At 46.2% G+C, this 22070-nt stretch overlaps 4 protein-coding genes across 13 annotated transcripts in view; 1 reads left to right on the forward strand and 3 right to left on the reverse strand.

Moving 5' to 3' along the window:
• Window positions 1-1507: 1507 nt before the first annotated feature.
• Window positions 1508-7264, reverse strand: si:ch211-165g14.1 (uncharacterized). Of its 5 annotated transcripts, XR_014124287.1 has the most exons (7): window positions 6951-7173; window positions 3897-5890; window positions 3511-3604; window positions 2850-2899; window positions 2611-2685; window positions 2490-2530; window positions 2265-2361 (listed from the first exon to the last, which is right to left on the reverse strand). XR_014124287.1 is itself a non-coding variant. In XM_027021827.3 (6 exons), exons 2-5 carry the CDS (start codon window positions 5886-5888, stop codon window positions 2641-2643), a joined length of 2181 nt encoding a protein of 726 aa, XP_026877628.2. In that variant the 5' UTR covers window positions 5889-5890; window positions 6951-7172; the 3' UTR covers window positions 1508-2530; window positions 2611-2640. The 5 variants fall into 5 exon arrangements, 4 of the variants coding, with proteins under 4 accessions (XP_026877628.2, XP_081572644.1, XP_081572645.1 ...); XM_027021827.3 differs by having other exon boundaries at window positions 1508-2530; window positions 6951-7172; XM_081716520.1 differs by lacking the exon at window positions 3511-3604 and having other exon boundaries at window positions 6951-7182.
• A 159-nt stretch (window positions 7265-7423) lies between these two features.
• Window positions 7424-12912, reverse strand: mfsd13al (major facilitator superfamily domain containing 13a-like). Its single transcript, XM_035525363.2, has 6 exons — window positions 12531-12912; window positions 11589-12308; window positions 10916-11070; window positions 10469-10552; window positions 9961-10101; window positions 7424-8781 (listed from the first exon to the last, which is right to left on the reverse strand). Exons 1-6 carry the CDS (start codon window positions 12684-12686, stop codon window positions 8640-8642), a joined length of 1398 nt encoding a protein of 465 aa, XP_035381256.1. The 5' UTR covers window positions 12687-12912; the 3' UTR covers window positions 7424-8639.
• Window positions 12913-13035: 123 nt separating this feature from the next.
• On the forward strand, window positions 13036-19904 carry cdr2a (cerebellar degeneration-related protein 2a). Of its 6 annotated transcripts, XR_014124289.1 has the most exons (7): window positions 13036-13322; window positions 14233-14345; window positions 15265-15413; window positions 15803-15979; window positions 16799-17581; window positions 17689-17804; window positions 19422-19904. XR_014124289.1 is itself a non-coding variant. In XM_027021832.3 (6 exons), the coding sequence occupies exons 1-5, from the start codon at window positions 13238-13240 to the stop codon at window positions 17544-17546; spliced, it is 1272 nt and encodes a 423-aa protein (XP_026877633.2). In that variant the 5' UTR covers window positions 13036-13237; the 3' UTR covers window positions 17547-17581; window positions 17689-19904. The 6 variants fall into 6 exon arrangements, 3 of the variants coding, with proteins under 3 accessions (XP_026877633.2, XP_026877632.2, XP_035381480.1); XR_014124288.1 differs by having other exon boundaries at window positions 16799-19322; XR_003411433.3 differs by having other exon boundaries at window positions 16799-17804.
• Window positions 19905-20206: 302 nt separating this feature from the next.
• The window catches only part of sdr42e2 (short chain dehydrogenase/reductase family 42E, member 2), an 11443-nt gene continuing 9579 nt past the window's right edge, over window positions 20207-22070 (reverse strand). Inside the window, exon 11 of the mRNA XM_035525586.1 lies at window positions 20207-21805. Within this exon, the coding sequence (XP_035381479.1) occupies window positions 21584-21805 (222 nt within the window). The 3' untranslated portion in view covers window positions 20207-21583. The remainder of the gene's footprint in view (window positions 21806-22070) is intronic.

Consider the following 22070-nt stretch of genomic DNA (forward strand, 5'->3'; position numbering starts at 1 on the left):
TGTAATGGCGTCTACATTTAAATCCACATTTTACCGTTCATATAATTATTAAAAAAAAATATTAATAGTAATAGATTAATCGAGTGCTGGTTTTCTGTGTTTCTGTTGTACTAAAACGTATTTCTAACGGAACCGTGCGGTTTCGCATAAACCAAGAAATAAGCTACGTCTACAAAACGGGCCTGTAAACTCGTCAGCACTACAAGCATCAGGCGCAGCTCCGAGCGTGCCGGTAATAACTCGCGAGGATGTCCGGCAAACGGCCCGGGGAGCGCGACAGGTGCGCGACCGCGTGCGCTCACAGTGGCGTTCACTATGCGGCAAACGCGACGTGGCACAGGCCGGATTACCTTCGGCATGCCACACACGCTGGATGCAAGGAGGCGGTGAGAGTGGAAATATACCACTGACAAGAGACAACGCACCCCCGGCCTTCCAGTTTCTTTTTTTTATTTATTTTTTGCTTCTTAAACTGTTTTGATCGAGGCCAGTCTTTGGTCAGATCGCATTCGAAATCGCGGAGGATCTGTGTGCTAAATGTTAGTAAAATAGATCTGTTTTGTTAGACATGCCACAATCCATATTATGGGTCCGACAGTCTTATTTTCACGACAGCTCTTATTAAACGGGACCGATGAGCAGACTGTGGGTGCTAACGTCCTCCTGGACACTGGTTCCTGTGCTTCCCCCCCCCGACTCTCACTTCATCTCCTGGGATCAGGCCTAGGAGAGTTTTATATGGGTGTGACGAGGCAGAGCAAATGCCTACAAGGACCGTGAAACACTGAAATGGACAGTTGGGAGCTGGTCTGAGATCAGATTCGACTCTGGAAATGACGCCCAGTGTCGGTTGCATTATCGGAGCAGTGGCGCCACCTATAGGGCTAATGTCTGTGTCCTTTGGTTCGTTTGCAACAATAGCGGTTTGACTTGAATTTTCCATCGAGCAACTCGGGGATAAAAATAACACTGCACTTCGAGATAATTTTCTTTTATAAAGAACCCCAGAATGTGTAGCAAAATCAAATCCTGTTTACATTCGTTCATAAAATCCTGTCGGTCTACCTGAGCTCTGAAAGCTAAGCTTTCACCAGGATCAGCCCAAGACAGCAGGGGGGTAAGACGACAGAAAAGTCAGTGACATTTGCTCAGAAACAAAGTTTGACGTTGGTGTACTGGTAAGCTTCCAAGAAAAACAACCCCTAGATAAATCTCAACACTACGCTGTATATGAAGCGTTGAGCGGTCCTTCAGAGCGCCAGCACAAGGCACAGAACCCTGCCAATGTCAGCGCTTTGGGAAATGCGGAATTAACATCATTTGAAGGACTAATTGCATCATCACAGAACAGCCTTAATTGGTTCATGTTCTTCTGTAGCAGAGTTTAGTTATTAAAGCATTTTTTCAAAATGATCCACCAGTTTAGGAACTCCACTTGCATCACAAACATTAGCAGCAGTTCAGTGACAGTCTCCCCAATAAAAGCGTCAGATTTGGGACAAAAAAACACAGTAAAAATGTTTATTGGATCAGGACCTACAGAGACGTCACAAGGCATAGGGTGAAACATCTTACAGACATAGCGGCTCCTCAGTCAAAGGCCATGAACTCAGACTGCAGCACAAAAAAAAAGTGCCCCACACCCACCCCCCGACCACCAAAATCACAACTATAAATAAGAGATCCAATTCCCTGTATTTCTAATGTACCGGTGAGCTGGTGCTCTTTCCAGCCAAGTTCACACCTGCAAATAAATATTTACACACATAAATAGAAATAAATATTTTGACATATAGTGCATACGGTTCCATCTGAGAAGGCCTGTATTGCAGTTGGATGGGAACAGGGAACAATGAATTAGAAAATTTGAAGGGTTTGAAGTGGTCCTTAGTGTGGTGTTTCGCCGAGCTGGATTTCATAATCAGGTAGTTCAAACAGATGGTCCAGTAGATATGTGGAGTAACTCTACTGCTACAGGGTGCGCTCAAGGTTTTCACTTAAGCTGTCTATAACAGAAATCTTGCTGGCTTGGCTAATATGGCTAACGAAACTGAAATTACAGAAATGCCGTTCGTTTCCTTTACTGTTAGTGCATAAATCCAAGCTGACGAAATCTGAGCACCACTTTGAAAGCAAGCTGCAAAAATAACCAAAATCTTTAAAAAGGGGGGGGGGGGGGGGAGAAAAAAAAAATCACAAGTGAATGAATTTCAGGCTCTCGAGTGAGCAGAGTTTGGCCTTGTACAACAGCTGAACTCAGACGGTCAGACACGCTCCCCTGTTCAAAGCGCGCGTCCGAGGCGATGGTGGGTGCCGTGAGCACCCGTGCAGGAGAGAGCCCTCATGAAGGACACCGCCATGCTGCAACAGAGAGATCCTCACTGGGTAACCGTGAGCATTCGTCTGCTTCAGACCGACCACAGTTTGTCCAAAAATCTCAAGCCCAACACCAAAAAGAAAAACACTGTAAACGCTCACTCAGGACCCACCACGGCCAAAAGGAGACGAGGAGACATCTGGCGGAGTTCACCTGCAAGAGAAGAGAAGCACGATGCGTTAGCCGTATCAGACAAGCTCGCTCTCCCCACTAAAGGTTGCAGAGCTGCATACCCTCTGTGGTTGGATACTGCCTCTTCGCCGTCATCTGTTCTGCAGTCTGCTCGTACTGGTTCGGGGCGATTTATCCTGCAAAGCATAAGGAGGCGAGGCATTGATGTTGTGAAGAACAGACGGAGACTGTCTGCTGCACGCTGGGGCAAAGCCAGGGACCATTCTGCCCCATTTACCCCTCAAAGGGGTTCTTTATGCAGGCTGAAAAGCAGCGGAACAGCAGCGTCACGCGGCATTACCTTGTGCTTCGGACATCTCGCGGTGAAGTTTTCCTCGCTGAGCATGCAGTCTGTGGACACACAAAGTCAGCCAGTTACTTGGAGACAAGGGAGAGACCCTCCGCAGCCAGACCTGGCCGGACCCTCCCGTACGGAGCCTCGGTAGAACACGACACGGGCACCGCAAGCACAGGCCTGACAGCGGCAGGCAGCTGTGCTACAGAGAATTTACTTCAGCAGGAAACTGCTCATGCAAGAGCTTTTTTTAAAAAAAACAAAAACAAACAAACACTGTTATATAACATTCCCCCCCCCCCATTATGCTATTTTTGCTTGCTGCAGCAGATTCACCCATTTTGGACCAGCAAAATTGAACCCAATTATGAAAAATTATGGTAAATTATTTTAAATGAGTCATTCTGGCCCAGTGTTCTCAAAGTCAGCGGTAGTGACTAACAAAACAACTGGCACATACACACATACCCCACAGCCAGTACGACACCAGAGCAGAACAACTTCACATAGCTCCATGAAGAAAAAAAACCCCCCAGAACTTCTCATTCAGAATTAAAAACAGGTGAAATTTGTGTCATTCAAAAACAGATAGGCTTTAGACACTGTGAGCACATGGTCATCAGGTGCCATGAATGAGGGAAGCCAGTCCTGGCACGCAGTGGCTTACCGGCCTGGACGGCACAGGGGAAGTGGTACTTGTTTTGACAGCCTCTGAAGAAGCATCCCAGAGTTGCTCCGCCCATGCGACAACACGAACACACCTGCAACCACGGCAGTGAGAACTGCTGTCTTTACTCAACGCTTTGATCCTCACTCAGTCACAAAGCTGCAGGCTGCCATTCGGTACATCTTGTAGACATGTTATGAAAAGCATGGAAAAGGGCAGCGTCTCCCTACATTAAACGCTGGGAAACGCAATTAAAAGTGTCGGTGTTTCCCAGCTGAGCTTTTGAACGGTAAGTCAAACCTATGTATAGCACTGGTTACTCATTTGAAAACAAATGAAAACAAGCGTGTTAAAATGAGAACCGAAGGCCTTTTGCTTGGACTTACAATGTCCTGCGTGAGCCTAAGCGCCTCTTCCAGGCCGTACAGCTTGCCTTTGACCAGAAAGACCCCTGCGGACCACACACTGCAGTCCTCGTGTACCCATCGCTCACCCCCCTCTGGGGCTCCCGGCCACGCCTCTGTCGTGCACCGTTTCCTGAGCCGTTTGGTGGGGCTCATCTCTTTGCCATCCAAAACTCCGCCCACGCTCAGAGGGGACTGCGTCTGTGGTCTGTCGTCAGCCCCGCCCTCTGCCAGGTGAGTCTTGCTGTTGGGCTGCGGTCCGCAGGGGTAGTAGGGCCCATGCAAGTCCCCCAGGCCCGAGGTGTTGGACGTCCTGCCGCATAGGCAGCACGCCTGGTCGGCTCGGGTGCCGCTGCCCACGCTCGGTCTCCCCAGCGCCAAGTGGGAGGTGGAGGGGATGACGCCAGAGGACACGCAGGAGACTGTGGCCTGGCGGCCCTTCCTCACCTGCGCGTCATCATCCTCCTCCCGGAAGTTGACGATGGTGCACGCGGAGAGCTCCACTCGAACGTAGGGGGCGAAGCCGTGACCTCTGCCCTCCCTTTTCTCCTCTTTGTAGGTGGCATATTTAAGCTTGATTTCCGGCTCCCGGGGGGCAAACATGGACGACGATCCAGACTGCCGAGATTTCCTCCTTCTCCTCTTGGCCGCGCTCGCTGCTGCCAAGCCGCCCGGGCACAGTCCTGTCATCTTGCCTGGCCTGGCCCGCTTGGGCCCTGCTCTGGTCTGGTTCTTTTTCTTAGATGCCGGTGCCCCCTCCTGCCGGCTGAGCGATACAGACGACCCTTCATCCCGCAGTGGTCCGAGGTTGCGTTCTGTGTTTTTCATGTCTGAGGTAGATGGGACGTTTTTGGAAACAACATCGGTTTCGGGATCGCTGTCCAGCAGCACGGCGGGCGGCAACAGCTCACCTGGTTCCACCGTCTCTGCAGGGTTACAGAACACGTGTTCACTGGCGTGGTAGCCGTTTCTCACCACGCGCTCGGGGGTGCTGCACGCCGCGCGGCCTGCATGATCTGTGCCCTGCCTAGGGGAAAAAAGAGCCTCCCTATTTTGGCTCACTTTTCTCACAGCGACACTCTCAGTTAGGAGGAGACCGTTGCTAGACCGCCTGTTCCTTACAGGCACTTCAATCACGTCACTGTCATCACTGGATATACACTCAACTGTACAAGGAGAGTTCTCGCCAGAGCCAGTACATTCGGAGGACAGAGTCTCTACGGCGTTGTGCTTGTGGTCCATTGGGCGACGCTCTGCTACAGTCAAGGCTTCCGACTCAAAGCTTACAGAGCAAGTGGAATGTGATACAGGAATGAAAGACGTGCCGTCATGAAGAACGCCGGGACCCCTGGTTCTCGTCCCTGCCGACACGGTGTCAGTTGTGCATTTTCCATGCCAAGTAGTTTTGGCACATGGCAGTTGTGAATGCAAGCCATTCCGCAGATTCTTCACTCCCTCAGCGGAGTCCTTGGCTCTTAGTGGTGTGTCGGTGTCCATTTTGGTATTCTCTGAAGCAGCAATCCGCGCCTTGCGAGGACATTCAGTCAGATGTGTAAACGATTCGTCTGCAGTGGCACCAGCACTGCCATGCTCTGTAAACAGTGGGTTCGAGGTCGGGCACTGGGAGAGGGTTTCAGCCACCGCGGGCTGTCCATTGACCAAATGCACAGGACCGGGGCCGTGTAAACGCTCGGCACTACACCTTGATTCAAAACTGAACTCCGAGGTCGCAGCCAACTGGGGAACGTCAGACTGAACCTGCTTGAAAGGTTTGGAAACGTGGCTCTCAAACCTGGTTCCTGAAGCTCCCACATCATTGGTCCCTGAGTTACAGTCACTCCAGCTGGTTTTCTTTACAAGATCCAGGGCCTTCAATGAGCTCATCTTTGCTGGGATCCGCTTGCATCCCATGGAGAGATCCAGCGCTGTGGGAAGGGGCTCCTGAAGATGCTTGGCATGGTTTAGGGGGTCCATAACTGTAAAGAGTCAAATTTAAGCTTCTATTGGATTGACACACCTACAAATCAAATCTATTTATATAGCATTTTTAAAACAGATGCTGTCAACAGCACTGACTACATCTGAATCAAACTGATTTTATCCAAGCTGTATATTGAAACCAAGGAACGGTGCCCTGGATAAAATAAATTTAAAAACAAACATCCACTGTGGCACCTCTTTTTAAAAACCTTTCACAAAACCTTATATTGACCTACATTTGAAACTAGTTAACAAGGATATATACACACCAATTTAATTTACTTTAAAAACTGGCCGAGCTAGCGTTAGCTTAGCTAGCCACTAATCTTAGGTATGCTAGCTAGCTATCAAAGCTACAATCTAGCTAACGCTAATTTTTGGAACAGAGACACTTGTTGGTTTCGTTCAGTTATGTATCTTGGCTGATCAATTTTGCATGATTTCTAATAGTTTTACCTAGCTAACAGGTTACTTAAAATAAGTTAATAAGCAAATAATAACATGTTGGTTTTACAATAAATTAACGGTAAAAAGCTTAGTTGGCTAGGTGGCTAACACGTGAATTTAAGTGTTTATCAGTTACCAGGAGAATCCCGCAGTTTATTCGCCCTCATCTGGCTAAATGATGAGCCTAAACCCGGACCTCATGGGGCTAAATGATGAGCCTAAACCCGGACCTCGTCGGGCTAAATGATGAGCCTAAACCCGGACCTCATGGGGCTAAATGATGAGCCCAAACCCGGACCTCCTCGGGCTAAATGATGAGCCTAAACATGGATCTCATGACTAAATGAGTTGGCCAGGTTTAGGCTCATAGCACGGTTAGCTAGCGAGCTAACGCTACATTAGTAAAGTGCGCCGGGATCATTTGAATGAAGGTGGACAGTTTAACGTTATCGAGCTCAAAGGCCCCTTTGTAGCTAGCGCCAAGTGTATACGATATAATGCTTGCTCGCTCTCTCTCTCTCACACACAGAGTCAAGAAACAAATGATCAGTAACGTATCAAACTAAGGAGCAGTTAGCTTATCTTAGCTAACCAGGCTTAGGGACTTACCAGTGAAAATCGACGTTTTGAATCGTCAGTTTACCCAGAGTTCGTAAACATATTACTGAAGGCACAAATACTTTATAAAAATATGATAGTATAATTAAATTATATAAAACCATTAAATAAAACGAAAGGTTTTAGGACGGACGTTGGTTTTATTTCACATGACTAAACAAACGGCACTTCTTTAATCCCCGTGAATTTGGCAACCAGAAAGCGAGCTTCCAAAATGGCTGTAGCAGCTGTTTAATGCAAACACTTCAAAATAAAAGTTAAGGTCATAGGCGACATAACGGGACAATACGCCCCATAGCATATCCGAGAGGATAGAGAGACAAAAGTCAAGGTCTTTAGCTTACATCACAACCGATATATATATATATATATATATATATATATATATATATATATATATATATATATATACACACACACACACAGAGATATATTGAACAGACTATTACAATATCTACAGACTGTTAGCTCAACAAGATCATTTCTTTCAGACGTGTTATAAGGGTATAAATGAAAGCTGATGGACACATATGTTAGTTCTCAGAGATGTCTCCTCGTTAAAGACTTTAAGCAGTAAAGACAGGATGGCTCCGTTGTACCTCTGTCTGATGAGTATAAGGTCAGAGTGAACAGCTGAGTTCACCTCTGTTTATTTTGCATTACTGCAGTGTTTTTTGTGCTATGTTTCTATCCAAAAGCAAGAGTAGCTGCTGAGCTACTGTAGTATTTTAATATATATTTAACTTGTCACTTTTAGCCTATATATCCAGGATATTCGAGATGCATGTTATGTGGCCAGAGTACTATGTGGTCTCTCACCAGTTCCTGTTGTTCCTCTCCCCTCCAAACATTTATTTGCAATGCGCGCAGTGAAATGTACAGTGAATCCGAAAAAAAATCAAAAGAACCAAACATTTTTTTTGGCAATAGGTTCTTCTTTATGTATTCAATTCAGATGAACATCTTCTCAAAAGAGACTAAACATTCAGTTCACAATGATTTGTGTTTGCACATTCAAGTCCTTTGCTCACTGAACATGCCAAATTCACTGGCAATATGCAATAAAAAGAAACCTAAAAAGAACTAAAATTGGTCCCATATAAAATGTTGCACCATTCTGAAAAGCAGAAAGGCACATTATTTAAAAAAGTATCAGTTTGATCCATAAAAAAACCTTTCAAGAACGTTTGCATTCAGCTCAGGTTTTGTAAACAAGATCTTGGCATAGAAACTTTGGCATGCATCAAAAAAAGTCCCTATTTTTTACAAACATGTTAATTATCAAATAATGTGTAACTAGATTTCAGAAAACATGTTCAGCAGCATGTCACAGTGGGTAGTGTGTAATAAACTTCATTTATATAGCTTCTATTTTCAGTTCTCTCAGTTTTTAAATAAAAATACAATACATTCAGAGTCATCTGCCACCAGCAAAGAGTAGAAAGCTTTTGTAAAAACCCAACTTAACCTAGAATATTCTTGTTATAAGCAGTCATACTTATACTACTACATCACCACACAAAAATTATTCTCTTTTCTCTTCATGATGTCGCTATTCTCCATGACAGGGCTAAAATATATATATATATATATATATATATATATATATATATATATATATATATATATAATTTCATTATAAGAATACAGAGCAGCTATGACAAAATAATAATTTAAAAATCATTTCTCTATACATTTCTGGTCCATTTTATGACTGTTCCTGATTGAGAATGACTTCCACGCAATCACCTGCAGGACTGTCACACACACTGGCACCATACAAACCAAGTAGAACATTGTGTTGTGCAGGGCCTCCAGCGCACTAGAGGGGAGGGAGGGAGGGATTTGTTATTATTTATTGTTTCCCCATCATCATTATTTGTTTATTTTCCTTTCTTTTCACTTCTTCCAATTATTATTATTTCAGACCAATTACAGTTCTCTTCAAGTTCTTTATCATAACAGAATTCTTATATATGGTCATGCCAAAAAAGCTTACTGAACACACACACACACACACACACACACACACACACACACACACACACAGAGAGAGAGAGAGAGAGAGAGAATAAAATCGCAATCATTTAGTGTGTTATAACCTTCTCCAATCATTAGAGGGAGACACAGGCCTCCTTGTGAAGCGAACTGGATTCCCGTCGGTTTTAGTGGAATTTAAAATTATTCAGACGGGAATAGAGTTACATGAAGACGTTAAAACAAGTTGTACATGTTTTACAAGTTTTACATGAGAACAATGAAAGCTTTCAAACTATGTCATGTTTTCAGACAGCAATAACTAAGCCCCTTTAACAAACCGTGGTTAGATTCTTTTTCCCAGGATAATATTCTCCCAGTTAGTGTCTGGAGGGGGAGATTTAACCCACAGACTAAATGCGGATAGTAGCAGCGATTCATTTTATATGTCCCAATATGAGGCAACATCTACCTGGAAAATCACAAAGATGTGTATCAGGACAGGGGTGAGTTAGGTGGAAAACAGTAGTTAAACAGCCTTTTAATTTTGTCAGGGGCAGTAGAAAAACCACCAAAATAAAGGAGAGAAATAAAGTCACAGACAAGCGCCTGTAAAAGAACAAGTGACTCCAGGACCCCGCGTAATGTAATCCTGTCTGAATAGGTTTTCAGACACTTCCTACCCATCCTTTAAATTAGGTATCAGCTCATGGAAAAAAAACCCCCTATAAATTCCGTATTACTTCCGGAGAAAAACAAAACACAGGAGCATAAATAAAATAAAGGTACAATGGAACATAATGATAATGTAGGTGGTGGACAAAATCTCTGAGAAAAGTATTACACTTTATTGCCAAATACCCTTGCAGCCTGCAACAGAACCACAGACGATAAGATGTCTAGTTTCTATGGTGCATCTGCGTTATCTGCATGAATCACAGTGTGTGGCTGTAACAACAACCTTGTTTACTATTGCTGAATCCTGACTCCAGCCGACAGCAGGGCGGCAGTGTGGGGTATTTACCTGGGGTCTGCAGTTTGTCCATCCTTCATTTCCCCATAGCCATACAGGTTGAGAATGGAAACCACCAGCATGGGGGCCAGGGACTGTGCAGGTTTGGTGAACAGGGCATTGGTCCCAAAGACCATAGAGGAGAGTGGGGAGCTGAATAAAACAGTACAGGACACACAGGGCCCATCAGGAAGCTTAGTGGGGTCCTTACCAGTGGGACATACACACTGGCAGATCCAGTTAGTGCGGTCAGTGTTCTGTTTTTAAGGTTTACTGTAGAACGTCAAATGGATTACAAATAACAACAGTGTTTACAATGAATAAAATCTGTAATAAAACCATTAAAATGAGAGAAAAAAGGAAAAACTAAACAATTAATTAATCTAACTAATAGCCACTGGGCTAGTATGCACCTTAGTATTATACAGGATGTGGAGTACACAGACATTCAGTGTGTGCTGGGTCAGCTGGGGTAAGAGGGGGCAGAGGGGTAAGAGGGGGCAGGAGACATGGGGGTTACCTGCGCTTGTACTTCTGCATGTCTGAGTCAATGATGTCAGCCAGTGGTAGACCGAAGAGACTAAAAGCAGCCTGGACCAAAATCCTGGAACAAGACAAGATTTTTACATATACATTATATATATATACACACACACACACACACACACATACACATACACATACACACACACATACACACACACACACACAGTTCACTGGAGTCTCACACAGACAACAGACAAATCTGCATATTTAATCATATTTAATCTTTCTTGCACTGGGAGTGTCTGAGCTGCGTCAGTATTGCATCTCCAGATTTTTCTGTTCAAGAAAACAACTAAACTAGCATTTACTAAACAACACTGCTGCCCTCACCGCATAAAACACAGTTTGTGACGAGTCATCACTACATCATACTAGCCCAGGTCTGGGCGGTCGGAGAGCTGTTCTCCTCACGAGCGCTTACATGGTGCCAGTGATGAAGACAGCCAGGCAGCAGTAGTGGCTGGGACCCAGCAACAGCATGAACCCAGCGGCGCCTGCCTCCACGCAGAAGCTGAGGAGGATGATCTGATAGTAGCCAAACATGTGGAGCAGACGCTGACCACTCAGTACCAGCAACTAGGGAGGGAAGATGTGTCCAAGAAAAAAAAAAAAAACAACGCCGCTAATGCTGGTGATAATGACAGGTGCTGTAAGCAACTTATTCTAAAAACATGTTTACATCCTATGACCCCTCAATAAACCAGTTGCCCTGAGAGAAAGAAGATTCACAGTAACTGTCCTGGGCTCTTTAAATCAGCAGCTAAAATTTCAACATGGTTGTATTAACCAATCAGAGAATTTCTCTACAAGAAGTCCTGCCTCTTGGCTTGTAAATCATTTTTACCGCACACAGCACAGACTGCTTAAGGATTGTAACGAGACCATGAGATTGAAGATTGAAAATGTGAATGACAAAGAATCTTTACCAGAGATCAGTTGGCATGATGAGATGTAATAGCCATTCTAGGTCAACTATACCTTGTACGACACTTCATAAAGCACTAATAACCAAAATGTGTGTGTGTAGGATCCACTTAAGAATTCAGAAGACCTCAAAGCAGGGTCAAGTTTACCCACCCCCAAGCTGCCCTTACCTGAGGGCAGATGAAGCCAGCCCCGTACATAAAGCTCTTCGCCAGTGAAGGAAGGACGTCGGCCGGTATGAGATGCTCCACGAAGATTATGGCGAAGTTGTGGAAGAAGGCCACCATGAAGACCTGGAAGAAGTTCATCACCACAAATAGCTGGAAGTCCCGGTTGGTGAGGATCTGCCACGTCATGGTGACCACGGCAGAGAGGGAGAGGGGAGGTTGTTGAGAGCCGGGGCCCAAGCCTTTCTCGTCGAAGCGGCTCTCGCTGTAGAAGCCCGTGTAGACCATGCAGGCGCAGCCCAGTACCGCCACCAGCACACAAAATCCCTGGAAGGCGGCAAAGTCGACCATGTTGCCGGAGACGAGGCCGCAGAAGAGCACGCTAGAGGAGCCGGCCAGTGAGGCCACCTGGTTGTACTTGATCAGCCTCAGCCTGGTGTCGTGCTGGGCGGAAATCTCGGCGAAGAGCGCGCACTGGGCCAGCAGCACAAACGTGAGCATGCCGTCGAAGGCGCACAGTGTCGCCACCAGGTGTGCGCCGCTCAGCCAGTCGCCCGGCGCGTACGCCCTCCAGGGGAACCAGGCAAGCAGGAAGGCCAGGCCGTAGAACGGGGCGCCGTACAGGATGGAGAGCCGGCGGAGTGAGCAGCAGGGCATGCGCGAGTTGTCCTGCAGGTAGCCGAACAACGGGTCATTCAGGGCATTCCAGATCATGTAGATCACCTGTGGAGCCCAGAGAAAAGGGAAATGTTAGTGACTATTGCGCAGAACCAGGAAACACGGAAGCATCTTGTGAGTTCCTTGTAGCGTCCACGAAGAGGAGTTAGCTTAAGATTGGCATGTGGAATCAAACAAGTTTTCACCAGGTCACCATCCAGGTTGGAAAACCCACAGCATTTAAAAATTCACTCGGACTTTGGAGTTTAACTCTTGTTGTTCACCCACCTGAGACTGATGGAAGGCTGCTTCGGATATTCTGTACTTGTTCAAGAATAACTTCACGTAATAGAAAGAAAAAATACTGTTCATCATACTGGACCCAAGTGTGGTCATGGCGTAGGCCACAGACGCTGGATGCGGCGAGAATTTAAGATGATTCATGACACCTGCATTCAGTACGATTTAACCAGCCGCCCCTCGACAAATCAACAGTCACCAGATTATGGAGACAAGATGCATTTATGTGTATAAAAAGGCTAGAATCGCCTATCTTCGTGTACACCGCACTCTTACGACTCTTTAATCGACTACACAGCTAAAACAAAACGACATTCAAACCCAGCTCGGTTCCTGCAGTATGTCCAACCCCGTCTCATTGTGTACGGAAGTAGGAGTACTTGGCGGGGGGGGCGGGGGGGTGTCATGTGATATACACAAGTGAAAAGCTCACTGGATAAAAAAGACTTGTTTGGGTCAAAGTCTTTTTCTCCTTATTGGCCTTTGCGGTGTCAATCAAACGGCTGGGCGGGTCCTTGTGTGTCCTTCTCGTTTTCCCGAACCTCCTCCCTGTGAGCGCAGCTTGCCACGTTGCCGCAGTGGTGTGGGACGCCCGGGGTCTTCACCGGCACATCAGTCACCCAGATGTGAAAAATACAACCAGTCGAAACGAGGTCCTTTTCCCTCCCCGTGTCCGTGTCCTCGAAACAACAGCGATGCTCGCAGGCGTGATGGTGGAGGAGGACTTTGACCGCGCTGGAGCGGAGCAACTCTGGCGCAGCAGGAAGGACCTGGAGCACGGTAAGACTGCAGAGGGGGACGCTGCCTCCGCGGAGCGATGGACAACAGCCGCGGTGTAGCGGGTGTAGACGTTTCACACCGGTCGGCTCTCATAAATGCTACCTTTCCCTCGCTGCCGAAACAGTATAGACATTTTATAATCATCGTCGTAATAATTTCCCGTGCTAAAGTAGGTAAAATATGAACAGCCTCGCAAAATGTTCATGTTTTAAATAAATAAACAAATATATATATATATATATATATATATATATATATATATATATATATAGATATATATATATATATACACACATATATCCCCCCCCCCCCCCCCCCCCGCCTTTACCTAATTTCCCTGAGAAAAGTTGCTGCACTCTACAAGAAATTGATGACTGTGTTCCCAAAGCAGCGGCTTAGTTGTGTCAGCTGAAGGTCACGCCTGGAGAATGCCTCCAGCTGTCACGTCTCTCCACCGCACTGTTCAGCATGAGTGTCTCCAGGCCTGCTGCTTTAGCTCTAAATTGTGTTCGTAGTAGTGGGCATTGTTCTGGACCTTACCAGAGGCAGATCCTTTAGGTCAGGTTGGTTTCACAAACTGCAGATCTTTTCATTCGTTTGTGTAAATTCGTTTTTGCATTGGTAAATTCTAGCCGCACTGCGCTTCTGTTATTTTGTGAAACATATTTGCATGGGTTTCTATGTATATTTGACTGACCATGACTGTGACAGACTGCAGTTGTTGAGGTCGTCTGTGACTCACACCAGGCTTGTGACGTCGAGCTTGACCAAGACTTCCTGCCTTTGGGCCAACAGGATGTCCTGAGACATTCACTTACTCTCTGCTTAAAGTTTACTGCTTTTCTGATGCTTTGTGTGTGTGTGTGTGTGTGTGTGTGTGTGTGTGTGTGTGTGTGTGTGTGTGTGCCAGATCTACATTTGGCGGCAGAATTGGGCAAGACTCTACTGGAGCGCAACCATGAGTTGGAACAGGGCCTTCAGGAGATGTACACTACCAACCACGAGCAGCTGCAGGAGATTGAGGTTTCACCTTTCACCTTTCACCTTTCCCTCCAGCTTCCCACTGTAGTACTTGGAGCATTACAGTATACAGCATTACAGCTATGGCTGACCAGGGACGTCCCTTCTCCACACGTTAGCTTGTTTACAGCATGCTTGTTAATGGCTTTGCTTTTATTTCAGGCCTATAGTAACATTTACACTGGGTCCAAACAAGAAACTGTTATCTTAAAAAAAAAAAACACTTGTCTCTAGAATGGCGTCTCTCCCTGGACTCTTTGTCTTGGCTATTTTAAACTCGCCTGCCATTGTGTTTGGAGGGAAAAGCATCGACAGCAGGCAGATTTCTGTCTTGTCAGACCTTGCTCCCACCTGTACTTGGATTCCAGAACGTTCTCCCAAAGATGTGCCATGTGGGTCCCTACCCACCCAGCATGACAGGAAGTGACACGGGAACAGAGCACTCGGGAGCCTGCTGCTTTGAGGCCATAGAGTGCGGAGTCCCAGGAACACGTTCTATGCGCTTCTGTGTGTTTTGAAAATGGCATGTGTGGAATTGATTCTGCTGGTGGATGACTGTTATGTTTTGTTTTGTCGTGGCGGAGGTACAATTCTGATGTAGGTGTTGAAATGTCATTGTGGTGAAAGAATTTGGGCTTGAGTTGTTTTGTCACTCAGGATGCGGTTGTGAAATATCCTGACAGTGGACACAATAAAATTGTGTTTCAAAGTTTTACTCAGACTTAAGGAAAATGGGGGCAAAACAATTTATGTGCGTGTCAACATAAATAACTTCTTGAGGATTATTTCTGGTGATGGATCATTGGTGCCAGAGTTCTTGGCATTGTTACCATAAAACTAGTCCAGAATTAGCCAGTAGCCACATCCTAGTCTGGCATGTTAATACTCACTACACTGTGTGTGTTTGGGTTTTCTCACTTAGTACCTGAACAAGCAGGTGGACCTCTTGAGGCAGATGAACGACCACCATGTTAAGGTGTACGAGCACCTAGATGTGGCGTCTCGAGACCTGGAGAAGAACAACCACAGCCTGCGGCTGGAGAATCGTGCGGCCCAGGGCAAGATCCAGAGGTGAGGGCCAGGTCACTGGGGGGGGCCCCCAGGTCACGAATGAAGCCTTACTGGCCTACACCACTTTACATTTTAGTGACTTTTTCCACTCGAACATGCCTGCCCCGACTTGTCAGACGCTTATCAGATGGTTTGCGAGCAGAACGGCGTAGGCGTGGCAACCGTAACAAAGGTGCTGCCACCCTTCATGGATTGCACCTACGTTCACTGGTTTTATTGTGCTTGATTTAACTTGACGTAGCTTGAGGTGTGTATCTCTAAAGCGATACTTTCCACCCAAAGTCACCTCACTAATCTACCAGTGTTGGTGTAAGAAACCTGCTTCATGAGTTTGTGAAGTGGTGTATGACATAAATGCATTGTTTTCACGGGAACGTGTCTCCATCCAGCCTGACGGAGACCATCGATGGCCTGCAGGCGCACATGGAGGTCCTCCAAAGGCAGGTGGAGGAGCTGAAGGTGGTGCAGGCGCAGTGCTCCAGGAGGGAGCGGGTGGAGGCGCGCTGGAGTCTGGCCGCCCACAGTGTCTCCTGCCTGAAGGAACTGTATGATCTGCACGAGGAAGCGTGAGTCTGAACGCAACGGCATCAGTCCCGTCGCTGTGCACGTGGCGGAGGGGCTTCAACTGGTTTTAGCACAGTTTTTGTTTGTTTGTTTGTTTGTTTGTTTTTGCGTTTGTTTTTGTTTTTGTTTTTCTAAACCCATGCCAATCTCTAAAGCATGTAAGCAAAAGCACATTTCTGCACAGTTCATTCCCAGCGCTCTGTCGGCCACAGGAGATCAAGAACACTGCTGTCAATCAAACCACCGGCCCTCTGGTAGGGAATCCTGATTGGCCAGACTTGATTCAACCTTATATATATCTTGAGGGGGCGGGCCTGTCTGCAGCTGTCAGTGTCCAGCTCTTTTCCCTGCCCCACCCTCCCACAATCCTGTAGCCCATAATCAGATCTGGTTTTGCTCTTAGAGATGCTAACATGCACATTACAGTTAGCATGATGTTCGTGTTGCACCTATTGGGTGTAAGAATGTCTTTGCGATTAGTTAAACATCTAGACAACAGTCTTGCAGCAAAGCGCTGTGTAGTGAACAACAGAGATTCTATGACAGCTTGCCCCTCATTTGCAGTCTGACATGCTTGCTTAACATCTGTGTTTATTCTTAAAAAAATGAAATGGAAGCCCCTCATATTATATTTCTATTATATTTCTAGAAACTTCATGCCCAAAGCCAAAAGGCTGCTGCTGACATGCTCGGGTGTGATGACTGACCCAGCACACAAACACAGCCAGGCTAGGGAACTGAACTCCCAGCGCGGGTTCCTCTGTCACACGCAAGCACACCTTCCCTGAGCTATTGCTCATCTTCCCCATGTTGCTCTGCAGGGCCCTGACGTCGGAAAGCCGTGAGGAGCGCTCCTGGCCGGGGCTGGACCCTGCGCAGCTGGCCGAGGAGAAGTCCTGTCTGTGGGACACCCTGCGCAGCCTGCAGGTACAGCTGGCAGCCGAGCGCAAGCTCCGCGAGGCCTCAGAGCACGTCACCGAGGAGACGGAGCAGGAGAAGCAGGACCTGGAGCAGCGCCTGGCGCAGCTGCAGAGATCCGAACGGCGGCAGGCCGAGCTGGAGGCCGAGGTGGACGAGCTTAGGCAACTGTGGCGCTCGGAGTCGCTGTGCGCCCGGGGGGCAGACGCGCTCCTGCTTGGCGCAGTGTTCTTCCCCTCTGAGGAAGAGGAGGAGCCGGAAGAGGAGGACGAGGAGGAGCCCGAGAGGCTCCCGAGAGGCCACGTCTGGGCCGAGGAGCTGCGGCGGGGTCACGAGCGCACGTGCGCCCGGCGGGCCACGCGGGCTGGCAGCAGACGTGGCGTCTCGCTGCTGAGCGAGGTGGACGCGCAGTACAGCGCACTGCAGGCCCAGTACGAGGAGCTCCTGCAACGGTCCCGCCGCTCCCATGACGCGCTCAGCCACAAGGCGGTGCAGACACCCGCCGCCCATGCCTGCACCCGCCCGCACGGCTCCACCCACGAGCTCTACCAGCCAGAGTACAAGGCCCTGTTTGAGGAAATCTTCACCTGCATTCAGAAGACCAAAGAGGACCTAAGGGAGAACAGGTCCACGTCAAGTCAGGAGCACTGACTCGGACCTGGTGGCGGAGGCGGCGGAGCTCTTAGGTTGTAGATGGTGTAGACTTGACAACAGTATTCTTATCAGCCTCTGTTCATACTTGTGATCGGGGACTGGGCACTTACTTCACTTTCTCTATTTGTGTGTGATGAAGTAGGTGTTGAGGAGCTGGTGGGAGCTGGTTGTGAGACTCATCTCAACGTGCTGCGCGCGTGTGTGTGTGCTGATTGCACTACCAACACCTGTGCCTGTATCCAGCAAACGGCAGTGGTGGGTCCCGTCCTCGAGCAAACGGTGCACCTCAAAGAGAAACACCAGCAGCATTGCTCTGGCTTGGTGCAACTGCTAGTGTTTTGTAGCAGTACCTTTTTTGGCCAAGTTCAGCCGTTTGTACACAAAGTGGCTTCCAAGGTTAGCCGTGCATGACGCTAACACCTGATTGTAGCCCTGCTTCTATTTGCTGCTGTTTGGTGGTGGTTGTTTGTTTGTTTGTTTGTTTGTTTGTTGTTGTTGTTGTTGCTGCTGCTGCTGTTGCTTAGGTCAGCCTGACCAGCTTGTTTGTATGTTGGTTGACAAGCTAAACTTTATTTCTCAGATTTGGTCAGGACAGTCTTACATGTATGCTCCTTGTAATTAGCTACTTGTAGCTAGCAGCCCGGATCGTGTACTAACAGTGTAGATGTTGTAAAACATATGTAAATGATGGAGAGTTATGGCCCCGTAGATAAAGATTTAGCTCCAGTCTGGGACCCCTTGAGCTTTCTGACTAACGAAACAGCACACTGCTGGATTCACGTGTTTGTGCAAAGCCAATCGTTCGGTTTGTGTATGCTTTGACTTGAAGCTTACCTGATCATCTGTACCATCCAGGGTCAAACAGTAACAATACGTATCACCTGGGATTAAACAGTGCACCTCAATGGAGGTGTGTGTGTGGAGGTGTGTGTGTGTGCGCGCGCGCGCTAATTAGATTAGCTTGTCAGATGAGAGTCTGATCCCTGTGTCTCTTCTCGTCTCTGCACTTTACGCAGACTTTATGGTCAGGTATTTTTTTGTTTTTGTTTTCTCGTGTTTATTTATTCATTTTGATCTCAAGACGTATTTATTTTTCACCGGTTTTCATTTCTTTTGTTCATTCACTGTGCATGCCGTGGAAATGCAGTGCACGCTGTATTGACCTGCATGTCTGCTGCACTATGCGGTGATCCTCAAACGTCTCAACACTGTCTCTGTTTTCCTGATGGATTAGATTAGTATTGCAAATTAAATGTTATATATGAACTGATTTTGGCTCATGTTAAGATGTGCCTTATTGGAAGCCTGCTTTCTGGATTGCATTAATATTACACCGCTAGTATGAAGTGCAGGTGAAATCTGACAGCCTCTTGAAGGCTATAAATTGGTCTAATTATTTTTGTCTCCCCCTCTCCCCACAACGGATGCGACACTTGATGCGTAAAGCCAGGAACAACGTTCTTATTATTTTCTGCCGCCTGACCTTTTATTGTTCTGTTGTTGGTATGTGTGTGAAAAGTCATGGCGTGAAAGTGCCTCCTGTGTGGTTGCTTTGTGTACAATCACGCGTTCTCAGCAGCTAGAAGGCAAAACGGTGGATTCTAATCAGAGGGCAAAAGAGGATGTTGAAAGACTGAAGAACCAGCCAGATGATCGGCAGCTGGATGTGACGTGTAAAACGGCGGAGAAAATGAGAGGAAATGGATGGATTGGATGTTATGACTATGGGTTATGGTGGCGGAATTTTGCAGTGTTTGGCGTTCCCTGTTCTCGGTGCTTCTACATTTTCCGTTTGTTTATTACAGACTATAATCCTGCCAAAGTAGCGTAAAAGCCAGTGTGTTTTGATAATGGAAATGTTACTTGTTTCAGATAAACAAACCTCATCTTGCACCATGTCACCAAGTGTTGGAAAAAACAGTGGGTGTAAAGAAAACAAGGCACTGTTGGAGGAGGATGGTGCTGGCCTGTGAGTGGTTGGGTTCCTGACGCATTTCAACCTGACTTCCCCCTTCATTCTCGTGCATCCCTGATCACATCCCTCCATTCGTTCCTAGGAACTGTTCGCTCCTGCTCAACGATTGATACGTTCTGTTTTTTTAAGTCTTTGAAGACTTTTTACTGTTTTTTCGACATTTTTACTGTCATTGAAAATGTTTGAAAACACAAATATACATAAACTGTTAAATGGTGCTGATTCCATTGTTGTTTTTGTAGTTAAATGCCATAAAAATGTCTTTTTTTTTTTTTTTTTTTTTACATCTAGAGCATGTATGAATTCTTCCAGTGGCATGCACAAAGACTAACTAACACCTGCTTAGTGGTTAAAAATAAATGTAAAAAACATCTGCATCAGTCAGCGTGTCTTGTCTTTTTGTTTGAAGGTGCTTGTTCAGAAATGTGAAAGATGTCAATGGCTGCCTGTCTAAATCCAAGCCAGTCTGCCACATTAAAACTACCAGGGCATTCAACCTTTGTTTTCATTATTTAGATGGAGACTCTTGGCACATGAAACCCTATATAGACTTAAAATAAAGACTTAAAAATCAGACAGCTTAAGTGGCCCTGACTGTTCGTGCCAAACGTGATACTGATCATGGAATAAACTTTTGCAGTCCATATCACTTTCACTTTTTTACAACAAATCACACAAGATAAAAATTACAATCACCTTTATTAATCTAATTTACAGAGGTTTGAGTGTTATTGCCCAAAACTCAAATAATAAGGCAAAATCAAAGTTATTCACAACAGTTAATTACAGGAACAACAGAGGAGGATTTTTATGTTAAAACAAAGCATTTAAAACATTGGATTAAAGACTGTTTAAAGTAATTAATGATGGAAACACTGAGTTTACTCCACTAATGCTAGACAAAATCCATCCAGTTTATCAAACTGAAAAATCTAGAAGCTGTCCATGTATTTAAAACAACATTTATTGGCCTTCGTTGTAGTTTGCTAATGCTTCAAGTTTGTATACTGAGTGCTGAAAGCAAGTAGCCAGACAGTGACAAAATATTTGTTGTTCGCTTCCTGCGAACAACAGGAAAAAATGAAACCATGTCTCTAAAAATAAAGCAAGGTATGTCTGCTCTGCTTCCAGCGTGTTTACGTCCAGACTGGGTGAACCATACAGAAATCAAAGACGTGTTTTAATACGTAGTTCTCCCACTTTCAAGGGACCGCGAGTTAACTGGACAAGCGGCTACCCTTATTACGTCTTGGCCACCTCTGTGTATTAGATAACTCACAGGAGAGTGAAAAAAGGTCCTATAGTTGATTATAGTTGTGGGCATCATTAGTTCATTCACAAGAGAGTGAACATGGGATTAGAGTAGATGTGATGTTTTCACCTGTTATGGTGAAATCTCATCCCCAGAATAAATCCATCACAGCTAGAATATTAGATTCGCCACTGCTGGAATGCCTGTCAATGGCACTGTACAAGATAGTCGGAATGTTGCCTAGTCGCTATCTTGCAGTCTATAACCTAACGCAACTAGATCCTGATATTACTGATGAAGAGGTCTCATATCTTCAGGTTCAGAAGTTTCCTCTCTTCATCATCTGATTTGCTCATCCTCTCATCTGCTCATTCTCACAGACTTGCTACAGGTGATTAACTTAAACTATAACTGTTTGATCACATTAATTTCTCTACATTCAATCTGTGAAAAAGTAAAAGTTGATCAAAATCTAAGGAGGCTTATATATGAGAACGTTGAGGGCATAGTATGTTAGAACAGACTGTCTAGGCTGATACTGATACTAGGCTGATAAGAAAAATCTAAGAAAAATAAGAACACTGGCCCAGGATCAGTTTGTTCCTGGCCATGTGATTGAAATCATTAGGATATAATGAACTAAAACTACGAACTCTATTTCCTACTAAAAGAGCTCTGATAATTGACAATCAGTGTCTGAGTGTGCTGAGCTGCTCTGAGCAATGGTGTCTTGCACTTTGTGATGCTAACTTCTCAACATATACTGCAAAGGTGGGTTTTTTTTCCTCTCTGGGATTAATGTTTCCCCTAGCCAGGGCGGAGCATCAGGAAAGCCAGCCCCGCTGCCGGGATCAGCAGGAGGAAGATGAGGATGCGGCGTGTGTCCAGGAAGGCAGTGCTGGAGCACAGCGGACGGGCTTTCAAGTACTGCTCCACTGAATCAGCCAGGCTGTACTTCACGGGGGAGAAGCCCAGCTCCCGACGCGCCTTATCTATCCGAAAGGTTTGGCTGACAGCGATGTTCCTCACCTGAGAGAAAGAGAGAGAGAGAGAGAGAGAGAGAGAGAGAGAGAGAGAGCGAGAGAGAGAGGTAGATGCACAAGACCTCTGTCAGCGACCCAGCAAACGCTACGGCCAGACATGAACAGGCAGTATCTAGGAAAGGCCAGACATGGATAGACAGAATCCAGGGAAGGCCAGACATTATCCAGGACCCCAATAGTTTCCCCATAATCACGGATCAGACTATTTGTAATGGATTCCCTCAGTGCAGAGCGCTGGGAAACACGAGTCC

The sequence above is a fragment of the Electrophorus electricus genome, chromosome 6 (assembly GCF_041902795.1).
Source record: "Electrophorus electricus isolate QZ-2024a chromosome 6, ASM4190279v1, whole genome shotgun sequence".
In the NCBI taxonomy this organism is placed as follows: domain Eukaryota; kingdom Metazoa; phylum Chordata; class Actinopteri; order Gymnotiformes; family Gymnotidae; genus Electrophorus; species Electrophorus electricus.